The 24,069-nt window shown below is 27.5% G+C and overlaps 2 protein-coding genes across 9 annotated transcripts in view; one reads left to right on the top strand and one right to left on the bottom strand.

Moving 5' to 3' along the window:
* Positions 1-24,069, top strand: part of Sulf1 (Extracellular sulfatase Sulf1) — a 175,378-nt gene that overhangs the window by 139,385 nt on the left and 11,924 nt on the right. For all 7 annotated transcript variants that reach the window (XM_085487313.1, XM_085487314.1, XM_085487312.1 and 4 more), the window contains 3 exons: positions 7,942-8,092; positions 8,344-8,519; positions 22,451-22,561. In XM_085487313.1, coding sequence (XP_085343439.1) covers positions 7,942-8,092; positions 8,344-8,519; positions 22,451-22,561 — 438 coding nt within the window. The remainder of the gene's footprint in view (positions 1-7,941; positions 8,093-8,343; positions 8,520-22,450; positions 22,562-24,069) is intronic.
* On the bottom strand, positions 12,488-14,517 carry LOC146721186 (dynein light chain roadblock-type 2-like). Of its 2 annotated transcripts, none has more exons than XM_085487303.1 (4): positions 14,038-14,517; positions 13,504-13,659; positions 13,042-13,376; positions 12,488-12,968 (listed from the first exon to the last, which is right to left on the bottom strand). In XM_085487303.1, the coding sequence occupies exons 3-4, from the start codon at positions 13,097-13,099 to the stop codon at positions 12,757-12,759; spliced, it is 270 nt and encodes an 89-aa protein (XP_085343429.1). In that variant the 5' UTR covers positions 13,100-13,376; positions 13,504-13,659; positions 14,038-14,517; the 3' UTR covers positions 12,488-12,756. The 2 variants fall into 2 exon arrangements, with proteins under 2 accessions (XP_085343429.1, XP_085343430.1); XM_085487304.1 differs by lacking the exon at positions 14,038-14,517 and adding an exon at positions 13,874-13,968.

Raw genomic sequence — 24,069 nt, forward strand, 5'->3', positions numbered from 1 at the left:
AGAAAAATAGGCGAGAAAAATATAGGTCCGAAAAGCAGCTGAAGCGGGGGGAACCTTTTTGTATGTAACATAGTTAGACACAATTTTTCGACAATGCTGAGGAGTCTTGCGCAACAGGAACTTCTCACTTAAATTAAAACGAAAAGTATTACTAATAATAATTAATAGGCAAAATTTATTTGCTCTTTTACCTCTGAACACTTGAAGAAACTGTAATTATAATTTTATAAACATTTATCTAAAATATTTTCGGATCTTCTAATCTTCTAGTGAATGTTTTACAAGCAATACCTACTAATTTTATTATAAACAAATAAAGTAGATATTATATATTTTTTGAAGCTAAAAATCAACAGTTATACATTATTTAATATTCGAATATAATCGTTTCTATGTAATTGAAATTTTATGGTTTATTAAATACTTTTTACTTCAGTTTTGGCTTTTTGCATGTTTTAAATCTTTTATATTTTGTACTCTTCAATATTTTGTAAGTAGAATAATGTTTTTCGTAAATAAATACGATCAATAGGCGCGTAAATTGGTGAGTAAAAAAATATCACACCGTTAGTTCTGCACTCTAAAAAAATTTATTGAATTAGAATATATATTTGGGACATTATTTATGAAGTAAAATTTTATTCACGAGAACAATTATTCTATTTTTAAAAATAAAACTTCAAGAATATATAACATAAAATAATCCAAAAATGCAAAGATTAATAAAACATATAAGACCAGAACGTAAAATCACATTTGATCGATATATAAATATTCGAATATTAAATACTCTGCAACTCTTTGTAGCGTAGATTGTCAGCTTTAAAGGAAAAAAATATATCAAATTAATTTGTTACAAAATTAAAAAATTGGAAGATATCTCGCGTATAGTGTATATAGTTTATCTAGAAATCATAAATGAGATATTACTTTTCCAAACTGCATAATTCGATGATGTGTCTTATGCTTATATAATTTAACACATAAAATAGAAGAAATTAGATATAAATTATTTTTCACGAAACAAATCATAGGTACCAAATATATTTACTGATTATAATATATGAATTATAATACATGCGAATAAATGAATACTTGTAAGTATGCGAGCGGGTATCAGTCCTATTCTTTATGAAAAGTGCTCAAAATGAATAATTTTTCGTGTCTGCTCGATTATTTTTGTCATCTCCGCTCGGAGTTCTACAATTTATGTTTGCTTTATTTTTGCGGTGGGATTTTATTGCTAATACCTACACATTCAAGAATTTAAATGACTGAGTATAAAATGTTTAATTTATATTAATCTTATATTATTTTAAAATGTACGGATAATGTTATCAGAAAGGCTATTTTTTCAAATTTTTACATATTCTGTCAAACATATTTTCAGTTTACAATTTACGAGAAATAAATGTTTGATTCCATCCAGTGTATGAAAATAGTATATTTAGGAACAGAATAAATTGTTCATCTTTTAAATCGTCCTCTGTGTTTTAAATATATTTAGATGTAGTCAAGCATGACTTACTTTCGTGTGTGTGAAGTTGGCGTATCATTTTGCGGAAACTCATTATATTTTGAGAGTTCTGACTTCCTTTTTAATAGTTCTAGAGTTCCTGATAGGTAAAACACATAGTTCTGCTCGTTAAAGCCAAAAAATTGCTTAGTGCAAAGTGAGACGCCAACTTCACGCAGCGTCTCACTTTGTCCTACGACATTTTCCGTATCAGAAATGATCAGAAATGAAAAGATCTATAGTTCTACATGAGTTCTAAGAAGAGTTCTACCTTCTAAAAGCAGAAAATATTAATTAAACCAAAATTAAGATGATCGGATATCTGTATCTATAGATGTCGAAGGGAGACGCCAGTCAATTTTTAACAGTTCTGCTTATTATAAAGTAGTTCTCGTATAGTTCTGGGTATGTACGATGAATTTCCAAAGAGTTCTGATAATTAAAACTCTAACAAATTATTTTAATTAATTATTTCACCCGAAAAACGTCTATTTTCGACACTAAAGGTGAGACGCCAGTCGATTTTCGAGAGTTCTGTTTTTTCTAAAACAGTTCTCGTATAGTATTAGACATGTATATTGAGTTTCCAAAGAGTTCTGATAATTAAAACACAAATTATTTTAATTAATTATTTTACCCGAAAAACGTCTAATTTCGACTGTAAAGGTGAGACGCCAGTTGATTTTCGACAGTTCTGATTATTATAAAGTAGTTCTCGTATAGTATTTGTCATGTACAATGAGTTTCCAAAGAGTTCTGATAATTGAAACTCTTACAAATTATTTTAATTAATTATTTTACCCGAAAAACGCCTATTTTCGACACTAAAGGTGAGACGCCAGTCGATTTTCGAGAGTTCTGTTTTTACTAAAACAGTTCTCGTATAGTATTTAGTCATGTACAATGAGTTTCCAAAGAGTTCTGATAATTAAAACTCTTACAAATTATTTTAATTAATTATTTTACCCGAAAACGCCTATTTTTCACTCTAAAGGTGAGACGCCAGTCGATTTTCGAGAGTTCTGTTTTTTCTAAAACAGTTCTCGTATAGTATTTGTCATGTACAATGAGTTTCCAAAGAGTTCTGATAATTAAAACTCTTACAAATTATTTTAATTAATTATTTTACCCGAAAAACGCCTATTTTCCACTCTAAAGGTGAGACGCCAGTCGATTTTCGAGAGTTCTGTTTTTTCTAAAACAGTTCTCGTATAGTATTTGTCATGTACAATGAGTTTCCAAAGAGTTCTGATAATTGAAACTCTTACAAATTATTTTAATTAATTATTTTACCCGAAAAACGCCTATTTTCCACTCTAAAGGTGAGACGCCAGTCGATTTTCGAGAGTTCTGTTTTTTCTAAAACAGTTCTCGTATAGTATTTGTCATGTACAATGAGTTTCCAAAGAGTTCTGATAATTGAAACTCTTACAAATTATTTTAATTAATTATTTTACCCAAAAAACGTCTAATTTCGACTGTAAAGGTGAGACGCGTCTCACCTTTAGAATCGAAAATAGGCGTTTTTCGAGTAAAATAATTAATTAAAATAATTTGTAAGAGTTTCAATTCTCAGAACTCTTTGGAAACTCATTGTACATGACAAATACTATACGAGAACTACTTTATAATAATCAGAACTGTCGAAAATCAACTGGCGTCTCACCTTTACAGTCGAAATTAGACGTTTTTCGGGTAAAATAATTAATTAAAATAATTTGTACGTGTTTTAATTATCAGAACTCTTGTGAAACTCAATATACATGTCCAATACTATACGAGAACTGTTTTAGAAAAAACAGAACTCTCGAAAATCGACTGGCGTCTCACCTTTAGTGTCGAAAATAGACGTTTTTCGGGTAAAATAATTAATTAAAATAATTTGTAAGAGTTTCAATTATCAGAACTCTTTGGAAACTCATTGTACATGACAAATACTATACGAGAACTACTTTATAATAATCAGAACTGTCGAAAATCAACTGGCGTCTCACCTTTACAGTCGAAATTAGACGTTTTTCGGGTAAAATAATTAATTAAAATAATTTGTAAGTGTTTTAATTATCAGAACTCTTTGGAAACTCAATATACATGTCTAATACTATACGAGAACTGTTTTAGAAAAAACAGAACTCTCGAAAATCGACTGGCGTCTCACCTTTAGATGTCGAAAATAGACGTTTTTCGGGTAAAATAATTAATTAAAATAATTTGTAAGAGTTTCAATTATCAGAACTCTTTGGAAACTCATTGTACATGACAAATACTATACGAGAACTACTTTATAATAATCAGAACTGTCGAAAATCGACTGGCGTCTCACCTTTAGAGTGGAAAATAGGCGTTTTTCGGGTAAAATAATTAATTAAAATAATTTGTAAGTGTTTTAATTATCAGAACTCTTTGGAAACTCAATATACATGTCTAATACTATACGAGAACTGTTTTAGAAAAAACAGAACTCTCGAAAATCGACTGGCGTCTCACCTTTAATGTCGAAAATAGACGTTTTTCGGGTAAAATAATTAATTAAAATAATTTGTAAGAGTTTCAATTATCAGAACTCTTTGGAAACTCATTGTACATGACAAATACTATACGAGAACTACTTTATAATAATCAGAACTGTCGAAAATCAACTGGCGTCTCACCTTTACAGTCGAAATTAGACGTTTTTCGGGTAAAATAATTAATTAAAATAATTTGTAAGTGTTTTAATTATCAGAACTCTTTGGAAACTCAATATACATGTCTAATACTATACGAGAACTGTCTTAGAAAAAACAGAACTCTCGAAAATCGACTGGCGTCTCACCTTTAGAGTCGAAAATAGACGTTTTTCGGGTAAAATAATTAATTAAAATAATTTGTAAGAGTTTCAATTATCAGAACTCTTTGGAAACTCATTGTACATGACAAATACTATACGAGAACTACTTTTAGAAATAATCAGAACTCTCGAAAATCGACTGGCGTCTCACCTTTAGAGTCGAAAATAGGACGTTTTTCGGGTAAAATAATTAATTAAAATAATTTGTAAGAGTTTTAATTATCAGAACTCTTTGGAAACTCATTGTACATGTACTAATACTATACGAGAACTGTTTTAGAAAAAACAGAACTCTCGAAAATCGACTGGCGTCTCACCTTTAGATGTCGAAAATAGGCGTTTTTCGGGTAAAATAATTAATTAAAATAATTTGTAAGAGTTTTAATTATCAGAACTCTTTGGAAACTCATTGTACATGTCTAATACTATACGAGAACTGTTTTAGAAAAAACAGAACTCTCGAAAATCGACTGGCGTCTCACCTTTAGTGTCGAAAATAGGCGTTTTTCGGGTAAAATAATTAATTAAAATAATTTGTAAGAGTTTCAATTATCAGAACTCTTTGGAAACTCATTGTACATGACAAATACTATACGAGAACTACTTTATAATAATCAGAACTGTCGAAAATCAACTGGCGTCTCACCTTTACAGTCGAAATTAGATGTTTTTCGGGTAAAATAATTAATTAAAATAATTTGTAAGTGTTTTAATTATCAGAACTCTTTGGAAACTCAATATACATGTCTAATACTATACGAGAACTGTTTTAGAAAAAACAGAACTCTCGAAAATCGACTGGCGTCTCACCTTTAGTGTCGAAAATAGACGTTTTTCGGGTAAAATAATTAATTAAAATAATTTGTAAGAGTTTTAATTATCAGAACTCTTTGGAAATTCATCGTACATACCCAGAACTATACGAGAACTACTTTATAATAAGCAGAACTGTTAAAAATTGACTGGCGTCTCCCTTCGACATCTATAGATACAGGTATCCGATTATCTTAATTTTGGTTTAATTAATATTTTCTGCTTTTAGAAGGTAGAACTCTTCTTAGAACTCATGTAGAACTATAGATCTTTTCATTTCTGATCATTTCTGATACGGAAAATGTCGTAGGACAAAGTGAGACGCTGCGTGAAGTTGACGTCTCACTTTGCACTAAGCAATTTTTTGGCTTTAACGAGCAGAACTATGTGTTTTACCTATCAGGAACTCTAGAACTATTAAAAAGGAAGTCAGAACTCTCAAAATATAATGAGTTTCCGCAAAATGATACGCCAACTTCACACACACCTTACTTTCTCGTAAACGAAAATATGTTTAGTAGAGTATAAATATACGAACGAGAGTCGATATCCTTATCTAATTGAAAGCTTATTCTAATTATAAGGCTTAATTAAAAGTTGATCACAACTTATGATTAAGCCTTATAATTAAGATTTATTTATTATTAGTATTAAGTATTAGTAATATTTATTATTAAGCCTTATTTATTCTTACAATAAGTTAATTATTAAGGTTTAGTCATTTAATTGTACAAAAATAATTAACTATAATTAACTGTAAATAACTGTAATTAACTATAATTGTGCATGTATAAATTTTTGGAAGTGTGGGGTAAAACTCGCAAAATAAAACAAACATAAATTTGAGCTCTGTGTATAAACGGAGATGACGAGATTGATCGAGCAGATTCGAAAAGTTAGTTTGTTCATTTCTTACTCTTTTAAAGATGACGTTGGACAGAAGACTAATATCCACAAAATGATATTTTTAAACTCATTTATGTACGTACTTAGAAGCATTTGTGTATACTATAATTTATGTTACAATCAGTAAATATGTGGTCAAATTTTTATTTACGAGAACCAATTTGTATCTAATTCTCTTTTAGTATTACGTCAAAATTAATATAAGTGGAACTTATACGCACAATCATTAAATTATGCTTATTAAATGTGCATATATGATTTTTAAGTAATAAAATAATATTGAAAAAAAACGATTCGAGTGATTTAACATAAAACTTGATCTCGAACTTTTGTAGTGCGATAATAATGAAGCTGCAAAATGCAATTGCATCATTTTTCAATTAGTGATGAAAATAAATTCATTTTTTCATTCTATAAAAATATAAAACTGTAATAAACTGTGATAAAAATATATTGGTAATATTAGTAGAAAGTGAAATTTTTGCATGGTTTATTTTATTATATTATTAAGATATTTTGAAACAAATTATCTTCTATTTCTATAGGATTCTATAGGATATTAATTTTTTTTTAAATAAGATGTGCCTTAAATATACATATATTCTCTCGATTGCACTTCTACATGTTGAATCGAATTAAAATGAATAATTTTTCTCAAGTAAAAGTATTGCTGAAAATATAAGCATATATACGTATATATACATATAATGTATGTACGAGTATTGTATATAGCCAGAATTTATTTGAGTTTTCACCCTCTAAACACTTGAAGAAAAATAATTTTAAGTGGAATACATACACACAAAAGCATATTGAATTATGTACAAATTATGCATAACAGTTATATACGATTTCTAATTAAAATAATATTGCAAAAAGAGACTATTCAAACGATTAAACACGAAACTTGAATACGAATATATGTTGTGCGATAATAATACAGCTGCAAAATGCAGTTGCATAATTTCTTAGTAGATTACTGTTTAATAAAAATTTAATTCGTCATGTTATAAAAATATAAAACTGTATATAAAAATATGATATAATATGTTGTTTAGAAAGTGAAATTTTTGTATGACTTATTCTATTATCTTATTAAGATATTTCGAATCAAAATATCCGAATTATAGGATAGAATATTTATGTTTTAAAATTAAAATAAGCAGCGTTGTGTGCGCATTTTATGCAATATTTTCAGATTCATTCTAAAAACAAATTTTTGAATGTGTGGGAATTAAAATTTCACCGCAAGATTAAAACAAACATAAATTGTAGAGCTCTAAACACAAATAAATATGACAAAAATAGTTGAAGCAAATTCGAAAAATGTTCATTTCCGGAAGTTCATTTAATATCATTTATATTCTTAGAATAATCTATCGATTCTTATCCGAATAAAGTGAGGAACGCAAATTATCTCAAAAGTAGAAACAGCAGAAATTGATAATAATTAAGTGCGTATGTGTGTGTATTTTTACATTTTATTTTTCCTGAAAAAAATAATATATGTGAATGAAAATTAGCAAATATTTCGAAATTAATTTTTTAACTGCTTAGATATTTTTGTCTTCATATATTCTTTGTAATAATTAATATAGTAGTATTAATATAATAGTGTCATATCCATATCAATTTTCAACTTGCCTCACGTTTTTCTATGATGAACTTCATACACATATTAGAGTCTTATTAAAACATGAAAAGAAATTTTGTAAAGAAATTTCGCTAAGAAAATATTTATTACAATCACAAGCAGATTTTTAATTTAAGAAAAAATTGAGAGTGAGAAAATAAAATATTTTCATTATCTTTGCGAGATACGATCAAAAAGTAATTTAATGACGTAATGTAATTGTCTACATTGTTTGCATTTCAGTACGCCGGCGTACGATTATGCACCGAATCCTGATAAGCAGTGGATACTTCAAGTTACGCAGAAGATGCAACCCATTCATAAGCAGTTTACAGATCTCTTAATGACAAAAAGACTGCAAACTTTACAGAGCGTCGACGCTGCCGTAGACAGGGTATGTATTATATTTGAATGACTTACAATGCTTGAAATTTAAAAATATCGCATTATAAAAAAATTATATTTTACAATTTTAATTAAATTAAATAATTCTATATAATTAAATTAACAAAATTAAATAATTTAATTAAATAAATGGATTAAATAGAATCATTTTAATGACATTTTGTCATTATAATTTTGTTTTGAGAACTTTTTTATAAAATCGAAAAAATATTAAAGTATATATTATTTATTCTATTACAGATTTATCAAGAATTAAAGGATTTGGGTGAACTGGATAATACGTATATTATTTATACGTCCGATCACGGATATCATTTGGGACAGTTCGGGCTTATAAAAGGCAAGAGCTTCCCGTTCGAGTTCGATGTGAGGGTGCCATTTCTCATCAGAGGTCCTGGCGTCGAACCCGGATCCATGTAAGTCTCTCAATTACATATTTAATATTTTCGGCGTTCTTTGTTATTAAAATTCAAAATTACATGCTTCATCTAATGGTTGGTTGGATAACAAACTTTAGACGAAGTTATGCAAGAGAAAAAGATAAAAGGAAAAATTAAAAAATTTATACATGTACTAACTAAAAAATTAAATATTTCATGGATATGTGACATGTGCATGTTTGCATCGTAATTAAAATCAATCGCATAATACGATAATGCGTATTTGCGAAAAATAATATAGAAATATTAGTCAACAGTTAGTTCTACAGTTTTTAATTCTTTGATAATATTGTCGCCCAAAAAAGGGAATAAAAATAAAAATAATAAAATAGCAGTTCTCTGGTGCTTGCATTATGACGATTTAATGACGCCTAACTTGTTAGGACGTTACTTACTTTGCAAATACAACGATGTATCTGTAAAGTGTAATTACACATTATAATTACACAAAATCACAATTTTTTGGCAAAAATAATTTCTTCTGATTTATTTTGCCTATAAAAATTTTGAGTGATATTAAAAAATGAATTTGATGCATGTGCGTGCATACGAGAAAAAGTTATTTCATTTTATATAACAAATATTTCAAGTATTATGCTATTAAATGTAAAATATATGTATATATATATATATTTATTTCCGTAAATAATATTTATTCAATAAATGTATACACCTCAAGTTTTATATGTAGTTAAAATTTTATACGATGAATAATTTCGTAAAGCAATTGTTACTGATTTTACACAACTCTGCAAACAATTTTCAATGACTGCGTGAAATTTAAAAGTGACAGTTCAAGTAAACGACCTATTCGGAAACAAAAATACGTTGCTGACCGGTCGACCAAGAAGCTTAAGTACACGAAAAAAACATCTCAGATCGTAGGTCCAGCATAGCACCGTGGTCAAGGGTCCAGCATCCCGAAAATGGAGATCCCGAGTTCGAGTCCCGAGTCAGCCGCCTTCGTCCGACGTTCGCCACGCATACGACTATGTTACAATTTATGTTTGACTTAGTTTAGCCGTGGGGTACATCGAAGCACGAGCACCCCACACTACCAAAAATAATGCGCCTAAGCTATATTGTATATAGTTACAGTCAAACAGTTCTAGTGACCATTGACTGGGGGAACCGCCTTCATGATCACGGTAATCCCCGACGCTACACCTGAACATTTATAACCATATTTTTGAAATAGCGTTCTTATATAATCAGCTGGTGTTATTTTGCTCACGGAAATCACTTCTCGGTCCTCGCCATCTGTTGGGGAAAAGAAGATATAAAAATCCAAACACGCACACGTACATACACAAACACAGGTTTATATATACACACATATAAATATACAAATACATGTCTCTGAATTATATTTTTGTTTCCACAAGAGACGGCGATAAGCATGAAGTGATTCCGGGTAAGCAAAACTCTAAAAACTCACCTTTAAAAAAAGGTAAAAAAAGGCGACCAGTTAAGGGCACGCCATTAACAAAAATTATCCATTGCAAACCCATGTACAATAGAATTGTATGAAAAATTCCCGATTATAAACCAATGTACAATCGTAACAAAAGTATATGAACCATAAAAAACCCACATTGCGCCAAGTGAAACGTAGAAACTTGTACCAGTGAAAATTAAAGTGCAGACTATATCTAGAGTCGTCTAATGAATCAATAAAATTTAAATTTGCCAATGTAGATATTGTACCATAAAAAAACTTACTTCTATAATAAAAAAGATAAACAAGATGCAAGTCCATGCGCCATGTGAAAGTGTTAACAAAATGATTTTGAAGTAAAAATACCTAATCTATCAAATTGGAAAAAATATTTATGTTTAAAATTAATATCTTACAAAAGTTGTCCAAATTATTAAACGAATTAAATAACATTTTATTAAAATTAAAATTAAAAACAATATATGAAGTTAAAAAATATCTACAAATACAAAGATAATAAAAAATTTAGTGTAAAGAATACTGGGAGGTGAAATAAGTTCTATGGATCCTCTACATAAACATAAATTGTTAACTTTTAATAATAATGCTAGCGATATGTGTTTTTTAACTAAATATTTTATTATTTTTTTATTTTAAAATAATTTCTACTTGCATTAGTTTTTAACAATTTAATTATTTTTGATAAAATATAGTTTTGTATTACGAGAATAAAATGCCACAAAAAAAGTATTTTCAGAGAAATAAATTACAATAGATGTACTAAATAGAAAAAAAATCAAATATTCTTTTGATTTTAACATTTTTCGAACAATGCCATTTGACTTGTCATCTCAGTTCAATGCTTGTTGTTTGTATTCAGAGAGATGTCGTTTTTTCTGTGTCAGTTGACATTTAGCTTTTGTAAACGTTTTTTTGTTTCGACTCTATATATGTCTGCAACTTTAATTTTCCACTGGTACAAGTTTCTACTTTCACTTGGCGCAATTTTTTTTTATTTCATTACTTTTGTTACGATTGTACTGGGTTTATAATCGAGAATTTTCATACAATTCTATGTACAGGGGTTTGCAATGGATAATTTTGTTAATGGCGTGCCCTTAACTGGTCGCCTTTTTTACCTTTTTTAAAGGTGAGTTTTTAGAGATTATATCATTCATTTTTGTATATGATAAGCATCTTTAAATAAATAAGCAAATTCAATTTTCTGGCATTTTCTTATTTTAGGTACATATATATCCAATAATTAATATACAAAAATAAATATTATTCATCACACAATTTGTATCAAAATAATATATTTTTAAAAATTATTTAAATTTATTTAATCATTTTTATCATTGTGATTGTAGTGGCAAGGATTTTATTGCTCAGTGTCATTGCAAGCATCTGGCCTGTATATACCATAATATATTGTGTAATACATTGGCTAAGTATGACAATATGGATTTTGATAGATTCCCATGGAATATTGGAATTTTGTCGGACTTGCAGTCATCCACCACATATGCAGCCTACAATTAAAGAACGCATTTATTCCATATTATTTGCTTCCGTTATTGGGATAGTGCACATTTTTATATATCTCAATGCTGTAGATAGCAAAACATTTTGAAAACATCTATCTTTCTATGTTATCTGCTTTTTTGAAAATATTGCAGCAAATTTATTATGGCAATATGCTTGTCCTCCTGCAGTTAAAGAGGCTTAGTACTTTAATATAATCTTTATTATTTGTATCATTTCCTTTTTCTTGGGAATTACAGCAATGCTTTTGTACTATATTGTCTTGCATCCCTCAAAAAGACAACATACTTCAAACGCACCAGTTCAAGCAATGTAACTTTGATATTTATTTACTTTAAAAAATGAGAGATAAACTATACAATATGCAATTAACCTTATCTTATGACTTTTATAAATCTTATGATAAAATCTAACTCTCTCTTAATCTTTATTATGAAAAGAATCTCGGTATTATATGAAATAATTTCATTGTAATTAATAGTTTAACTTTCAAAAATTTTGCAAAATAAAATAACTCATACATTGTATTTCCACCATATATATAAAAAAAGATAGGTAAATATAAATAAATAAATATATATTTATGATATACAATATATAAATATATATATATATATATATATATATATATAAAATGATGGATTTTTATTATATATATATAATTTAAAAAAATCTTTTTTATATGCTATTGAATTTTAATACATACAATTTTGATTATATGTATTTTAATTGATTATATTTATAAGTATTTTTATATTATCTTAAAAAGACTGCATAGAATTATTTGTGCGACACTCTTATATGTATGTATAATTAATAGGGACCAACTACACATTTTTTTTTCCACTGAATAAAAACAATCTCAATATTAAAATTAAATTATAAAAAAGATACTGTGATATTTTATTGATGAGAAATGTACATTTATAATTGTATTAAATACAAAAATAAACATGCCATGAATTACTATATATACATATTTTCATAATTATCAAACTTAAAAATATAATATTGTTACCAAAGAAGAAAGCACTATTTAAAAACTCTAAAAGTTCATAATTTGTTAAATTAGTAATTAAATACTGCATTTTGTATAATTTTTAAGCTTTATTCTTTTATTTTTCTTTATTTAATTGAATAGATATTAACATCCAATGTAGCATACAGATTAAATTAACAACCAAAAAAATAAATCTTAACTTTGAAATATATTTTTGTTTCTTTTAAATATCAATCAACTGGATTTTGTACTACTATTAATATGAATTCTTTATCTGGTGCCATCATAATTTTATGTTTTTTGCTACGTATGCGCAAGAAAGTTAAATCATTTGTTGGATTCAAGTCACGTACGACAGAACGAGCTTTATCTGACAATTGACTTATCAAACCTGCGTATTGAACTGTTGTCGTATTATCTAATGTTGACTTTATAGGAATACCTAAAACAAATATAATTTTATAAATTTTTGTTTACAACTACAAGTAAATCATGTCAATGATCTCATGTAATACCTTCTGCATTCACCACTATTGTTCCAACTACCCTTTTATGACACTGAATTTGTTTCATAGTTTCTTCAACCTCTTATAAATTATTTCATCGAAATTTATTAATAAAATTTTTATTTTAAATATTCCAATAACGGAAGCAAATCATATGGAATAAATGCATTCTTTAATTGTAGGCTGCATATGTGGTGGATGACTGTAAGTCCGACAAAATTCCAATATTCCATGGGAATCTATCAAAATCTATATTGTCATACTTAGCCAATGTATTACACAATATATTATGGTATATATAGGCCAGATGCTTGCAATGACACTGAGCAATAAGATCCTTGCCACTACAATCACAATGATAAAAATGATTAAATAAATTTAAAATAAATTTAAAAAAATATATTATTTTGATACAAAGTGTGTGATGAATAATATTTAATTTTGTATATTAATTATTGGATATATATGTACCTGCAATAAGAAAATGCCAGAAAAATTGTAAAATAGTTCCTATAGCACTGATATTAGATTTATCTTGTTAAGCTAATCGAATGCTGCGATGATAACTAGCCATTGCCCAACCCATGCTCACAAGTGAGCTGATAATGCTACCTGCTTGATGTACAACTGAAAAAAATATAGAAGCTAATTAAGAAAATTATTAAAAATATATGCATACTCATACATAGGCATTTATATAATTGAAATATTATTGAAATAATAGCAAAATATCTGATTTTGTATCACAGACTGTAAACTTGCACATAAATTATTATGACAATAAATTTGCAAATAATAACATTAAAATTGAATGTAAAAATTGAAATTGAAAATATCTAACCCCGCACGCTGTCAATATAGCGGAGGGCAACTATTATTAAAAATATATGCATACTCATACATAGGCATTTATATAATTGAAATATTATTGAAATATTATGATCATAAATTTGCAAATAATAACATTAAAATTGAATGTAAAAATTGAAATTGAAAATATCTAACCCCGCACGTTGATTGATTGAAAATATCTAACCCCGCACGCTGTCAATATAGCGGAGGGCAACTATCGCCGTCTGTTGTAAAACGTGCGAGATGGACATTTCCAATACATGCATCTATTTATGTGTTGTGTACGTGTGATATATGTGTGCGCATGTGTTGTATACGTGTGAATACGTGTAGCACGATACTACTATGTTTGCGTGGTCGATGATGACAATGATGACGGGGACGTTTCTTAAAAGAAATTTTTCATATTTCGACTTTGCAATTATATATCTCTGCTTACAAATCACGTAGAGCAGAAATAAAGACACTTTTATTATATAATTCAAACTCAATCTATCGATTAAGTCTAGTATAAACTCGATTGCTTCAGCCGTTATTGAGAATTCGAAATATTATAAAGACTCAAATGTCCGACTCGCGTTAAGATACACGGTGTCTCGGCTACGCCCTTAACTGGTCGCGAGACACTACCGTGTCTCTTGATTAAATCATCTGTTCTATAAGGAACCCTGTTTCAAAAATATTTTTATGCACTTATATATGACTGCTTGTCTGTAACTTTATAGAGACACATAATTTTTCGACAATGCTGAGGAGTCTTGCGCAACAGGAACTCCTCACGTAAAATAAAACAAATATAAATTGGAACTTGAAACATTGTAACACTGAAAATAGTTTAAAGAGACGTGTAAAGTCAGCAACAACTGCGTTACTTTACGAAACATTTATCATATAAAATGAAACTACATATAAAACTTTAGATGCATGTCTTTATCTCTTTATTGAATAAGTCTAAATGATTTGAAGGTACAAAATACCGCTTTACTGGATTTTAATTCTTATTGGATACAAATTTATTTATTTATTTTTTATTTAATTTATTACTACTTATCAGAATATGTTTGTCTATAACTTTATTAAACTAATTTATATATACTTAATTTTATTAATAATTGAGATAACATAAGATAAAATATGCAGATATTTATGGAAGTACTAGGGGAAAAAATGCATGCTTCCATGCGAAATACGCGATAAGTTTCATAATGCAACATTAATTATATGCTTGCTAAGCATCTGTTTTTGAGTTGAATAAGTTCTATGCGAATCCTGGCGTGACATTAATATCATAAAAATTTTTTACACATAATTTTGAATGAATTAAAATGTATATATATGTGTATGTATATATATATATATATATATATATATATATATGTTTATTTTTTAATATAATTAATGCTACTCTATTTAGTTTTTAATCTGGAATTTTAATTATACTTATCTGATTAAAATATCAGTTTTGTATTAAACAGAGAAATAAAATCCACAAAAAAAAGTATTTTCAGAGAAATAAATTACAACTAGATGACAAAAGAATAGAAACTCCAAAGAAAAAAAGTCATACCGATAATTCCATTAATAATCGAATTTTTACATTTATCATCTGAAATATCCTCATTCTTACTTGTCACTCTCAGAAAATCAATGCTTGTCTGTTTGGTATCTGCAGACGACGGATGTCGTCTTTTTCTCGTTGTCAGTTGAATTTAGCTTTTGTAGCGTTTCTTTTGTTTCGCGTTTTCTATTCAAAGATTCTGGAATCTCACGACATTCGGAAAATTCGATCAAGAATGTATCGGACATTTAAAATTCGAATTTCTGTTTTATGCTTGCTACTGTAACAATTAACTATAGCAAAAATACGACTAATATTGTTCAAGATTTTTATTTTTATTTTGAAAAATACATTGTTCTATATACACTCTCATAACGAGATTATTATTAATAATTTAATGAAAATACATGTTAAAAATTTTAACTCATTGCACAGTAAAGCCTTTGTAAAAGTGGAGTGCAGAAAAAACCCGCATTAATAATAAAAATTTGTTTAACAAAGTCAAATGAGTTGCAATAAATAATAAAGGTATGAAAAATAAAACTTTTACTCGACATAGATTACATTCCAGTTAAACTATATTATGTGTGTATCTTTAAATCATTTAGATCTTTAGAAAAGTAATCTTTAAAGAAAGTTAAAAAGAGGATAAGCGAAATTCAAAGAAACCACCAACAGAGAAAGAATTTCTTAAAGTAATGCTGCGACCATTCTTTTGGTCACGGTATTTCTTTTCAATAGCGTCAGCTTTTAAAAACATATTTAATCAATTTTTAAACCTATTTAATCGATATTTAAAACATAATATAATATAGAATATAAACTAAACATAGAGATAAAAAATGAAAGTATAGCTTTAAATGTTAATGTGAACATATGCAAAATGCATACACACCGTATATAAATTAGCATTATTCGAGACATTTCTTCTTTTCTCTAAAATTTATTGTTCGTTCTCATATTAAAATATTGCTAGAAAAAACGTCGAGAATATTTTATAAATAGACATATAATTTTTCGATAATGCTGAGGAATCTTGCGCAATAGGAACACCTCACGTAAATTAAAACTGAAAGTATCACTAATAATAATTTATAGGCAAAATTTATTTGCTCTTTTACCTTTGAACACTTAAAAAAAAAAATAATTTCATAAACATTTATCTAAAATATTTTCGGATCTTCTAATATTATAATGAATGTTTTACGAGAAATATCTTCTAATTTTATTATAAACAGATAAAGTGGATATTATATATTTTTTGAGGCTAAAAATCAACAATTATAAATTATTTAATATTCGAATACTGTAATCATTAATATGTAATTTTAATTTTAGGGTTTATATTTTATTAAATACTTTTTACTTTAGTTTTTGCATGTTTTAAACCTTCTATATTTTGTACTCTTCAATATTTCGTAAATTTCGCGCGTAAATTGGTGAAAAAAATATCACACCGTAAGTTCTGTACTCTAAAAAAATTTACGCGAGATATCTTCTAATCTTTTAATTTTGTAACAAATTAATTTTCATTTTATATTTTTAATTTTTATTTTATACATTATCTTATATTTTTTCTTCAAAGCTGACAATCTACACCATACAAAGAGATATTTAATATTTAATATTCGAATATATTTATATCGATCAAATGTAATTTTACTTTCCAGTCTTATTTTATTAATTCTTGCATTTTTGGATCATTTTATATGCTACATATTGTTGATATCTTGAATATTATATTTTTTATCAAAAGTAGAATATAATCTTCCTCGTAAATAAATTTTCTATTCACTTCTACTGCACATATATGTGTGATATGCATGTATATATTTCAAGTTGGATTAAATCGCTCAATAATGACAGGTACATTCATTAATTGTTCATTTTATAATGCATTACACTTCTGCGTGTTCGCAGCAGATACATACAATCTAAAACAATATTTTATGAAGTATTTCGTAAGCAAACGATTAATAAGCGCGAAAGTGGGCGAGTCAAAAAATATCACTCCATTCTGTCAAATATTCTTGTCAAAAACGATTACTCGGGAAATTAACATTTCGAGTCTCACAATTAATACGATTAAATTAATACAATTAATCTGGTATAGTCTTCAGTCTTCCTCAGAACTCTGCAATTTATGTTTGTGTTATTTTATGTTAGGATATGAGTACAAAAGTACAAATCCCCATATTCAAAAATTTGTTTAATTACCAATTACGAAATGTAAGATATTGATTTATAAGATGTGATATTACTTGTCGTTGGTATATTTATAATCTTCCAAACATATTTTCACTCTCGGGAAATAATAAATTGAATATATTCTCTGCCTAAATGTATTGTGTTCGTATAAGCATAACTTATTGTTCTAATAAGTATGACTTATTTCACGCAAATAAAAACATATTTCGTAGAATATAATACACAAATTAATATTTTATCTGTAATATAAATTTAATATTTTAAACTCATTGTCATTTAAATTCTTGAATCTGTAGGAATTTGCATTAAAATCCCATTGCAAAAATAAAGCAAACATAATTGTAAAACATGCAAAAACTAAAGTAAAAAATATTTAATAAAATATAAACCTGAAATTAAAATTACACATGAATGATTACAGTATTCGTATATTAAATAATTTATATAACTGTAGATTTTTTAGCTTCACAAAATATATAATATCCTTTATTCGATTATAATATAATTAGAAATTATTTCTCGTAAAACATTCTCTGTAAGATTAGAAGATCCGAAAATATTTTAAATAAATGTTTATGAAATTTTTTTTCAAGTGTTCAGATGTGAAAGAGCAAATAAATTTTGTCTATAAATTATTATTATAGTAATACTTTAAAAGTTTTAATTTACGTGAGAAGTTCCTGTTGCGCAAGACTCCTCAGCATTGTCGAAAAATGTTATTTTATTACATAGTTACAGAGAATCAGTCACACGAGCAGACTTCTGTCTGAAGGAATCGCCTTGTTAATCACGGTTCTCCGACACGTGTTTCCAAGTCGAATGGGAACTTATTTTTGAAATAGGTTCCTTATAGAACAGCTGATTTATTTTTGCTTACGAGGAATCACTTCATGCTTATCGCCGTCTCTTGTGGAAAAGAAAATATAATTCAGAGAGACATGTATTTGTATATTTATATGTGTGTATATATAAACCTGTGTTTGTGTATGTACGTGTGCGTGTTTGGATTTTTATATCTACTTTTCCCCAACAGATGGCGAGGACCGAGAAGTGATTTCCGTGAGCAAAATAACACCAGCTGTCTATATAAGAACGCTATTCCAAAAATTTGGTTATAATCACACCCGCGTCGGGGTTACCGTGATCAAGAAGGCGGTCCCCCAGTCAATGGTCACTACGACTGTTTGACTGTAACTATACAATATAGCTTAGGCGTATTATTTTTGGTAGTGTGGGGTGCTCGTGCTTCGATGTACCCCACGGCTAAACTAAGTCAAACATAAATTGTAACATAGTCGTATGCGTGGCGAACGTCGGACGAAGGCGGCTGACTCGGGACTCGAACTCGGGATCTCCATTTTCGGGACAGCTGGACCCTTGACCACGGTGCTATGCTGGACCTACGATCTAAGATGTTTTTTTTTGTGTACTTAAGCTTCTTGGTCGACCGGTCAGCAACGTATTTTTGTTTCCGAATAGGTCGTTTACTTGAACTGTCACTTTTAGATTTGACGCAGTCGTTGGACATAGCTTACAGAGACGTGTAAAATCAGCAATAAATGTGTTTATTACATGAAGTGGAACTACAGGTAAAGCTTGCTATAATAATGGACGCACGTGTATTAAATAAATATACATATATATATTTTTTTTTATAGAAAAAATATATATATTATATTCATATGTCACTTTCTGAAAATCGATCTCTTTGATATCTGTATTCAGATCACGGATTTCACCATCTTTTTTTAATGTTAAACTTAGTTTGCATTTTTGTTTCGCATTTTTTATACAAAGATAAATTCTAGAATCTCATGACATTCGGAAAATTCGATCAGGTATGTATCGATATTTGAACTTTGCATTTCTGTACCATGCTTGCTACTGTAACAATAGGTTTTACTCGTAAACGAAAAATACGATCGATACTAGACAAGATTTTTATTTTTGCCTTAAAAAATATATTGTCCTATATACTTTCTCATAATGAGATCATTTATTAATTCTCTGTAATTTAATGAAGTCAAAATAAAAATTTTAATTACAAAAGCTTACAAAAAAGTGTAGTCCAGAAAAAGTCCGCATTAATAATAAAATTTATTTAACAAAATTAGATGAACAAGTTTTGACAAATAATAAAAAAGTAATGAAAAACAAAACTTTTATCTCGCTATGATTTAAATTCCAGTTGTCCCATATTATGTGTGTACCTTCAAATCATTTAGATCTTAAGAAAAATGAGTTTGTAAAGATAAAAAAGGATAAGCGGTCTTAAAAGATACCACCAACCGAGAAGGAATTTCTTAAAGGAATGCTGTGACTTTGTTCTATTTGTCACGGTATTTCTTTTCAATAGCGTTTTCTACAAATGTTCGTGTTTGATCTCGATGTCTATTTTATTTTTAAGTTATATATATATATATATATTCAATATGTTTTCAAAATATTAATTAATATTAATGATTTAAAATTATATGAAACGAATCACATGCAGTCTGAACGAAACATATCTCGTTAAACTCTTAATTTATATCTTGATAAAATATAAACGTAATGATAGAAAAAGGGAAATTAATAAAGGAAAATTAAAATAGTACATTGAAAAAAATTGGTTAAATTAACAAGTATTTAGTTCAATACGTTCAAATGAATCATTTATTTGAAACAAATAAATATTTATTTGTTTTGAAAAAGATTTTCTTATATCAAAAAAATATTTTCCATACCAAATCAATATTATTACGTAGTTTCAAATAAATGATTTATTTGGGAATATTGAAATAAATACTTATTCGAGTTTAATAAATTTTTTTTCAGTGTAATTTTTAATTAATATTGTAAAAAGGGTTATTTTTACGAGTTTTGTTATATTATAGTAACAAATATGTGATGTGCTAGAGAACTTTTATTGCAATTAAAATAAAGTATTATATATTGTTTCGACACCAAAGATTCCTTTTGAGGGTTGAAAATCTTGCACTAAAAGAAATGACTAAATTAATAAATATTTATTTCAACACTGCCTAATAAATTATTTATTTGAAAAAAATCAATATTGATTTGTTTTTTGAAAAGGATTTTCTTATATCAAATAAATATTTTTCACGCATCAAATCAATATTATTATAGTTTCAAATAAAAAAGTGATTTATTTGGAAATATTGAAATAAATACTTATTCGAATTCAATAAATTTTTTTTTCAATGTAATAACATACTTTATTTTTAAATAAAACTTCCAACATGTCACATATTGTACACTGAAAAAGAATTTGTTGACTTGACTAAACCTTTCAACAAAATATTATTTTGTTAATCAAATAAATATTATTAGTTTCAAATAAATGATTTATTTGAATGTATTGAACTAAATACTTATATAAGAATGAACTAAATTTTTTTTAGTGTAGATGCAAAAAATTAAAAAAATGAATTTATATATAGAGATAAAATAAAAAATACATTATATAATAATAAATGTTCTCTTGTCAATTATATTAATTTTATTTTGTCGAATGTTTTCTCTTTATCTTACTAAATAATATACACACATTGTCCCTCGTTTTACACACATATTCCACTCAATCTCGAGAGGATAACGATTCAAAGCAAGCAATGTGCAATAATTCCTCGTTAATAAACGAGGGAATGCAGTAGCATGGCGAGGCGGTTCCGATGCCTTGTCACAGTTCGACATCAAAGGTACCATCTACTTGTTGGCTTAAACTCCTGGCAAGATTTTCACGGTAATAAATAAGTGGCCGTTGTACGGTCGTCTCCTGAAATTACGGAGTTCCGGACACTGCCGAGAGCCCCGAAATAAATTATCTTTATAGTCCGTGAAACTGAGAGCTATGAAAGACGGATGGTTTAACGCGGCAATTAAAAGAACTGGGGCTCCCTTAATTACACCCTAATTACACCGCGTTAACAATACGATCGTTATTCCAACCGAATAGCACTTTCAGAAAATTGAATCATTCTTTTCGACGAATACTGCATCTTCTAATGAAAATTATTAGGTGCAAGAGAAATGGAAAATAAATTAAAAGAAATCATTTTTTATTCATTGAAAATGGAAAAATATGGATTAAAAATTGTTATTATTTTTTATTTTAAGCTACAGTTATATATGTCAATGATAAGATATGATAAGAAAATTTTTTTCCCTTAAATACGGAATCAAGTAGAATTAATTCGACAATATTAAAATTTTGTTGTGGCAATTATAAAATTTGTAATTATAAATTTCTGTCCAATAAAAAATCAGAAATTCGATAAATTTTCTTTATTTCAAATAATTCGAATATTCTGAATTCTTCTAATGAAAATTATTAGGAACAAGAGAAATGGAAAATAAATTAGAAGAAATAATTTATTATTCATTGAAAATAGAAAATATGGATTAAAAATTTTTATTATTTTTTATTTCAAGCTACAGTTATGTCAATGATAAGATATAAGAAAAAAATCAAGTAGAATTAATTCGACAATATTAAAATTTTGTTGTGGCAATTGTAAAATTTGTAATTATAAATTTCTGTCTAATAAAAAAATCAAAAATTCGATAAATCTTTATTTCAAATAATTGGAATGTTCTGAAAATGCGAGCATATGGCTACAAGAAGTCGATACGAAAGTGTGTTGAGTAGTGTACGAGATTATAATGTTCGCGAAACTTTGGCCAGTGCACGAATTGGGTTTCGTTCGCGGAAAGTCGTTTAAGAACAAATAAACGTCAGAGACGTGTAAGCCCCCGATATTAAGGTCGTAATAAAATATAATCCACATAACGTTGCAGAGTAGACGACATAGTTTTGAACATCGATCTGGCACCGACGTTCCTGGATATTGCTGGCGTCGAAACGCCACCGCAGATGGATGGTCGTTCCTTCAAGAAACTCTTCCTAAAGTAAGTGTACAGTTGGTTCTTTGCCTCGAGATCATTCATTTCAGACGTTCTGTTTTAATCCTTTAGCTTAATTTTTTGCAAAACTTTTAATTGGAAAAAAATTTAGAAAAATAGTTTTATTAAATTATTTATATAATATTTAAGAAAAATAATTTGATTAAATATTACGTAAGTGAAATAATGATTTATTACGTGGCGTATCTCTGATGTCAAATAATTTGCAGTTGTGTGGACGTAGAGCTTAACACTCTTAAATATCCAACTTTAATGCGGGTCACGTAATCGGATTTCGCAAGTCCATAGCGAGTTTAAAAAGTACTATATTTTATTTCTTGTAACTTTATTATAATCTATCAGAACTTTCTGATTTGATTAAGCGAAATCACGTTATTAAAGTCTGCTCTTTGCTCTCTGGCACCGCTTTGTGTAAATTTTACTCTGTACTCTGTAGCGAAAATGAAAATTTCCATCTTGTGTGTAATTCCGTTGAAATTATTTTAATTATATATTAAGTATAATTAATCTAATTATAAATTTTAATTTAATTTTGTAATTATTAATGTTCAACAAAAAAAATTTACCGAAACGAAACTAATCGTTTCTTATCATTTTTTGAATGTTGAATACAAATCTGATGTTTAAATTATTCCATCATGTCACAATTTAAAAAATTTTTAATTAATATTGCAAAAAGGGTTATTTTTACAAACTTTGTTATATTATGACAATATGTATGACGTGCTAGAGTACTTTTATTGCAATCAAAATAAAGTGTATTGTTTCGACACCAAAAATTCCTTTGAGGGTTGAAAATCTTGCACTAAAAAAATTACTAAATTAATAAATATTTATTTCAACACACACACACACACTGCTTAATAAATTATTTATTTGAAAAAATCAATATTTATTTGTTTTTTGAAAAGGATTGTCTTATATCAAATAAATATTTTTCACATCAAATCAATATTATTAATTTCAAATAAATGATTTATTTGGGAATATTGAAATAAATACTTATTCGAATTCAATAAATTTTTTTTCATTGTAATAACATACTTTATTTTTAAATAAAACTTTTCCAACGTGTCACATGTTGTACAGTGAAAAAAAATTTGTTGACTCGACTAAACTTTCAACAAAATATTTTGTTAATTGAATATAAAAAAATATTTAAATATATAATAGCATATTAAATCTAACAAAAGTATATTCGATTTAAATACTAATATATGTTCAATTAATAAAATAATAATTTTGTTGAAAGATTTAGTCAGGTTAACAAATTTTCTTCTTTTTTTTTTACAACTTTAATTAAAAAATTGTGACGTGATGGAGCAATTTAGAACCCGGATTCGTATTCAAAAAAGTATAAAAAAACGCCTAATCCGATGAAAAAATTATTTTTGTTGAACAATATTATAATTTACATCTCGTTATACATATACAGAATGTCCTAGAAGAAATGGCTGAAACTAATCAGCTATCATTTTTTAATGCATGTAGTT

This window comes from Nylanderia fulva, unplaced genomic scaffold (assembly GCF_048542155.1).
Source record: "Nylanderia fulva isolate GAGA-0341 unplaced genomic scaffold, ASM4854215v1 Scaffold53, whole genome shotgun sequence".
NCBI classification, from domain to species: Eukaryota; Metazoa; Arthropoda; class Insecta; order Hymenoptera; family Formicidae; genus Nylanderia; species Nylanderia fulva.

Coding starts and splice junctions, on each gene's coding strand:
- LOC146721186 (XM_085487303.1), bottom strand. CDS start 13,099: ATGAAACAAATTCAGTGTCATAAAAGGGTAGTTGGAACAATAGTGGTG. Junction 12,969..13,041: donor AATAGTGGTGAATGCAGAAG/GTATTACATGAG, acceptor TATTTGTTTTAG/GTATTCCTATAAAGTCAACA.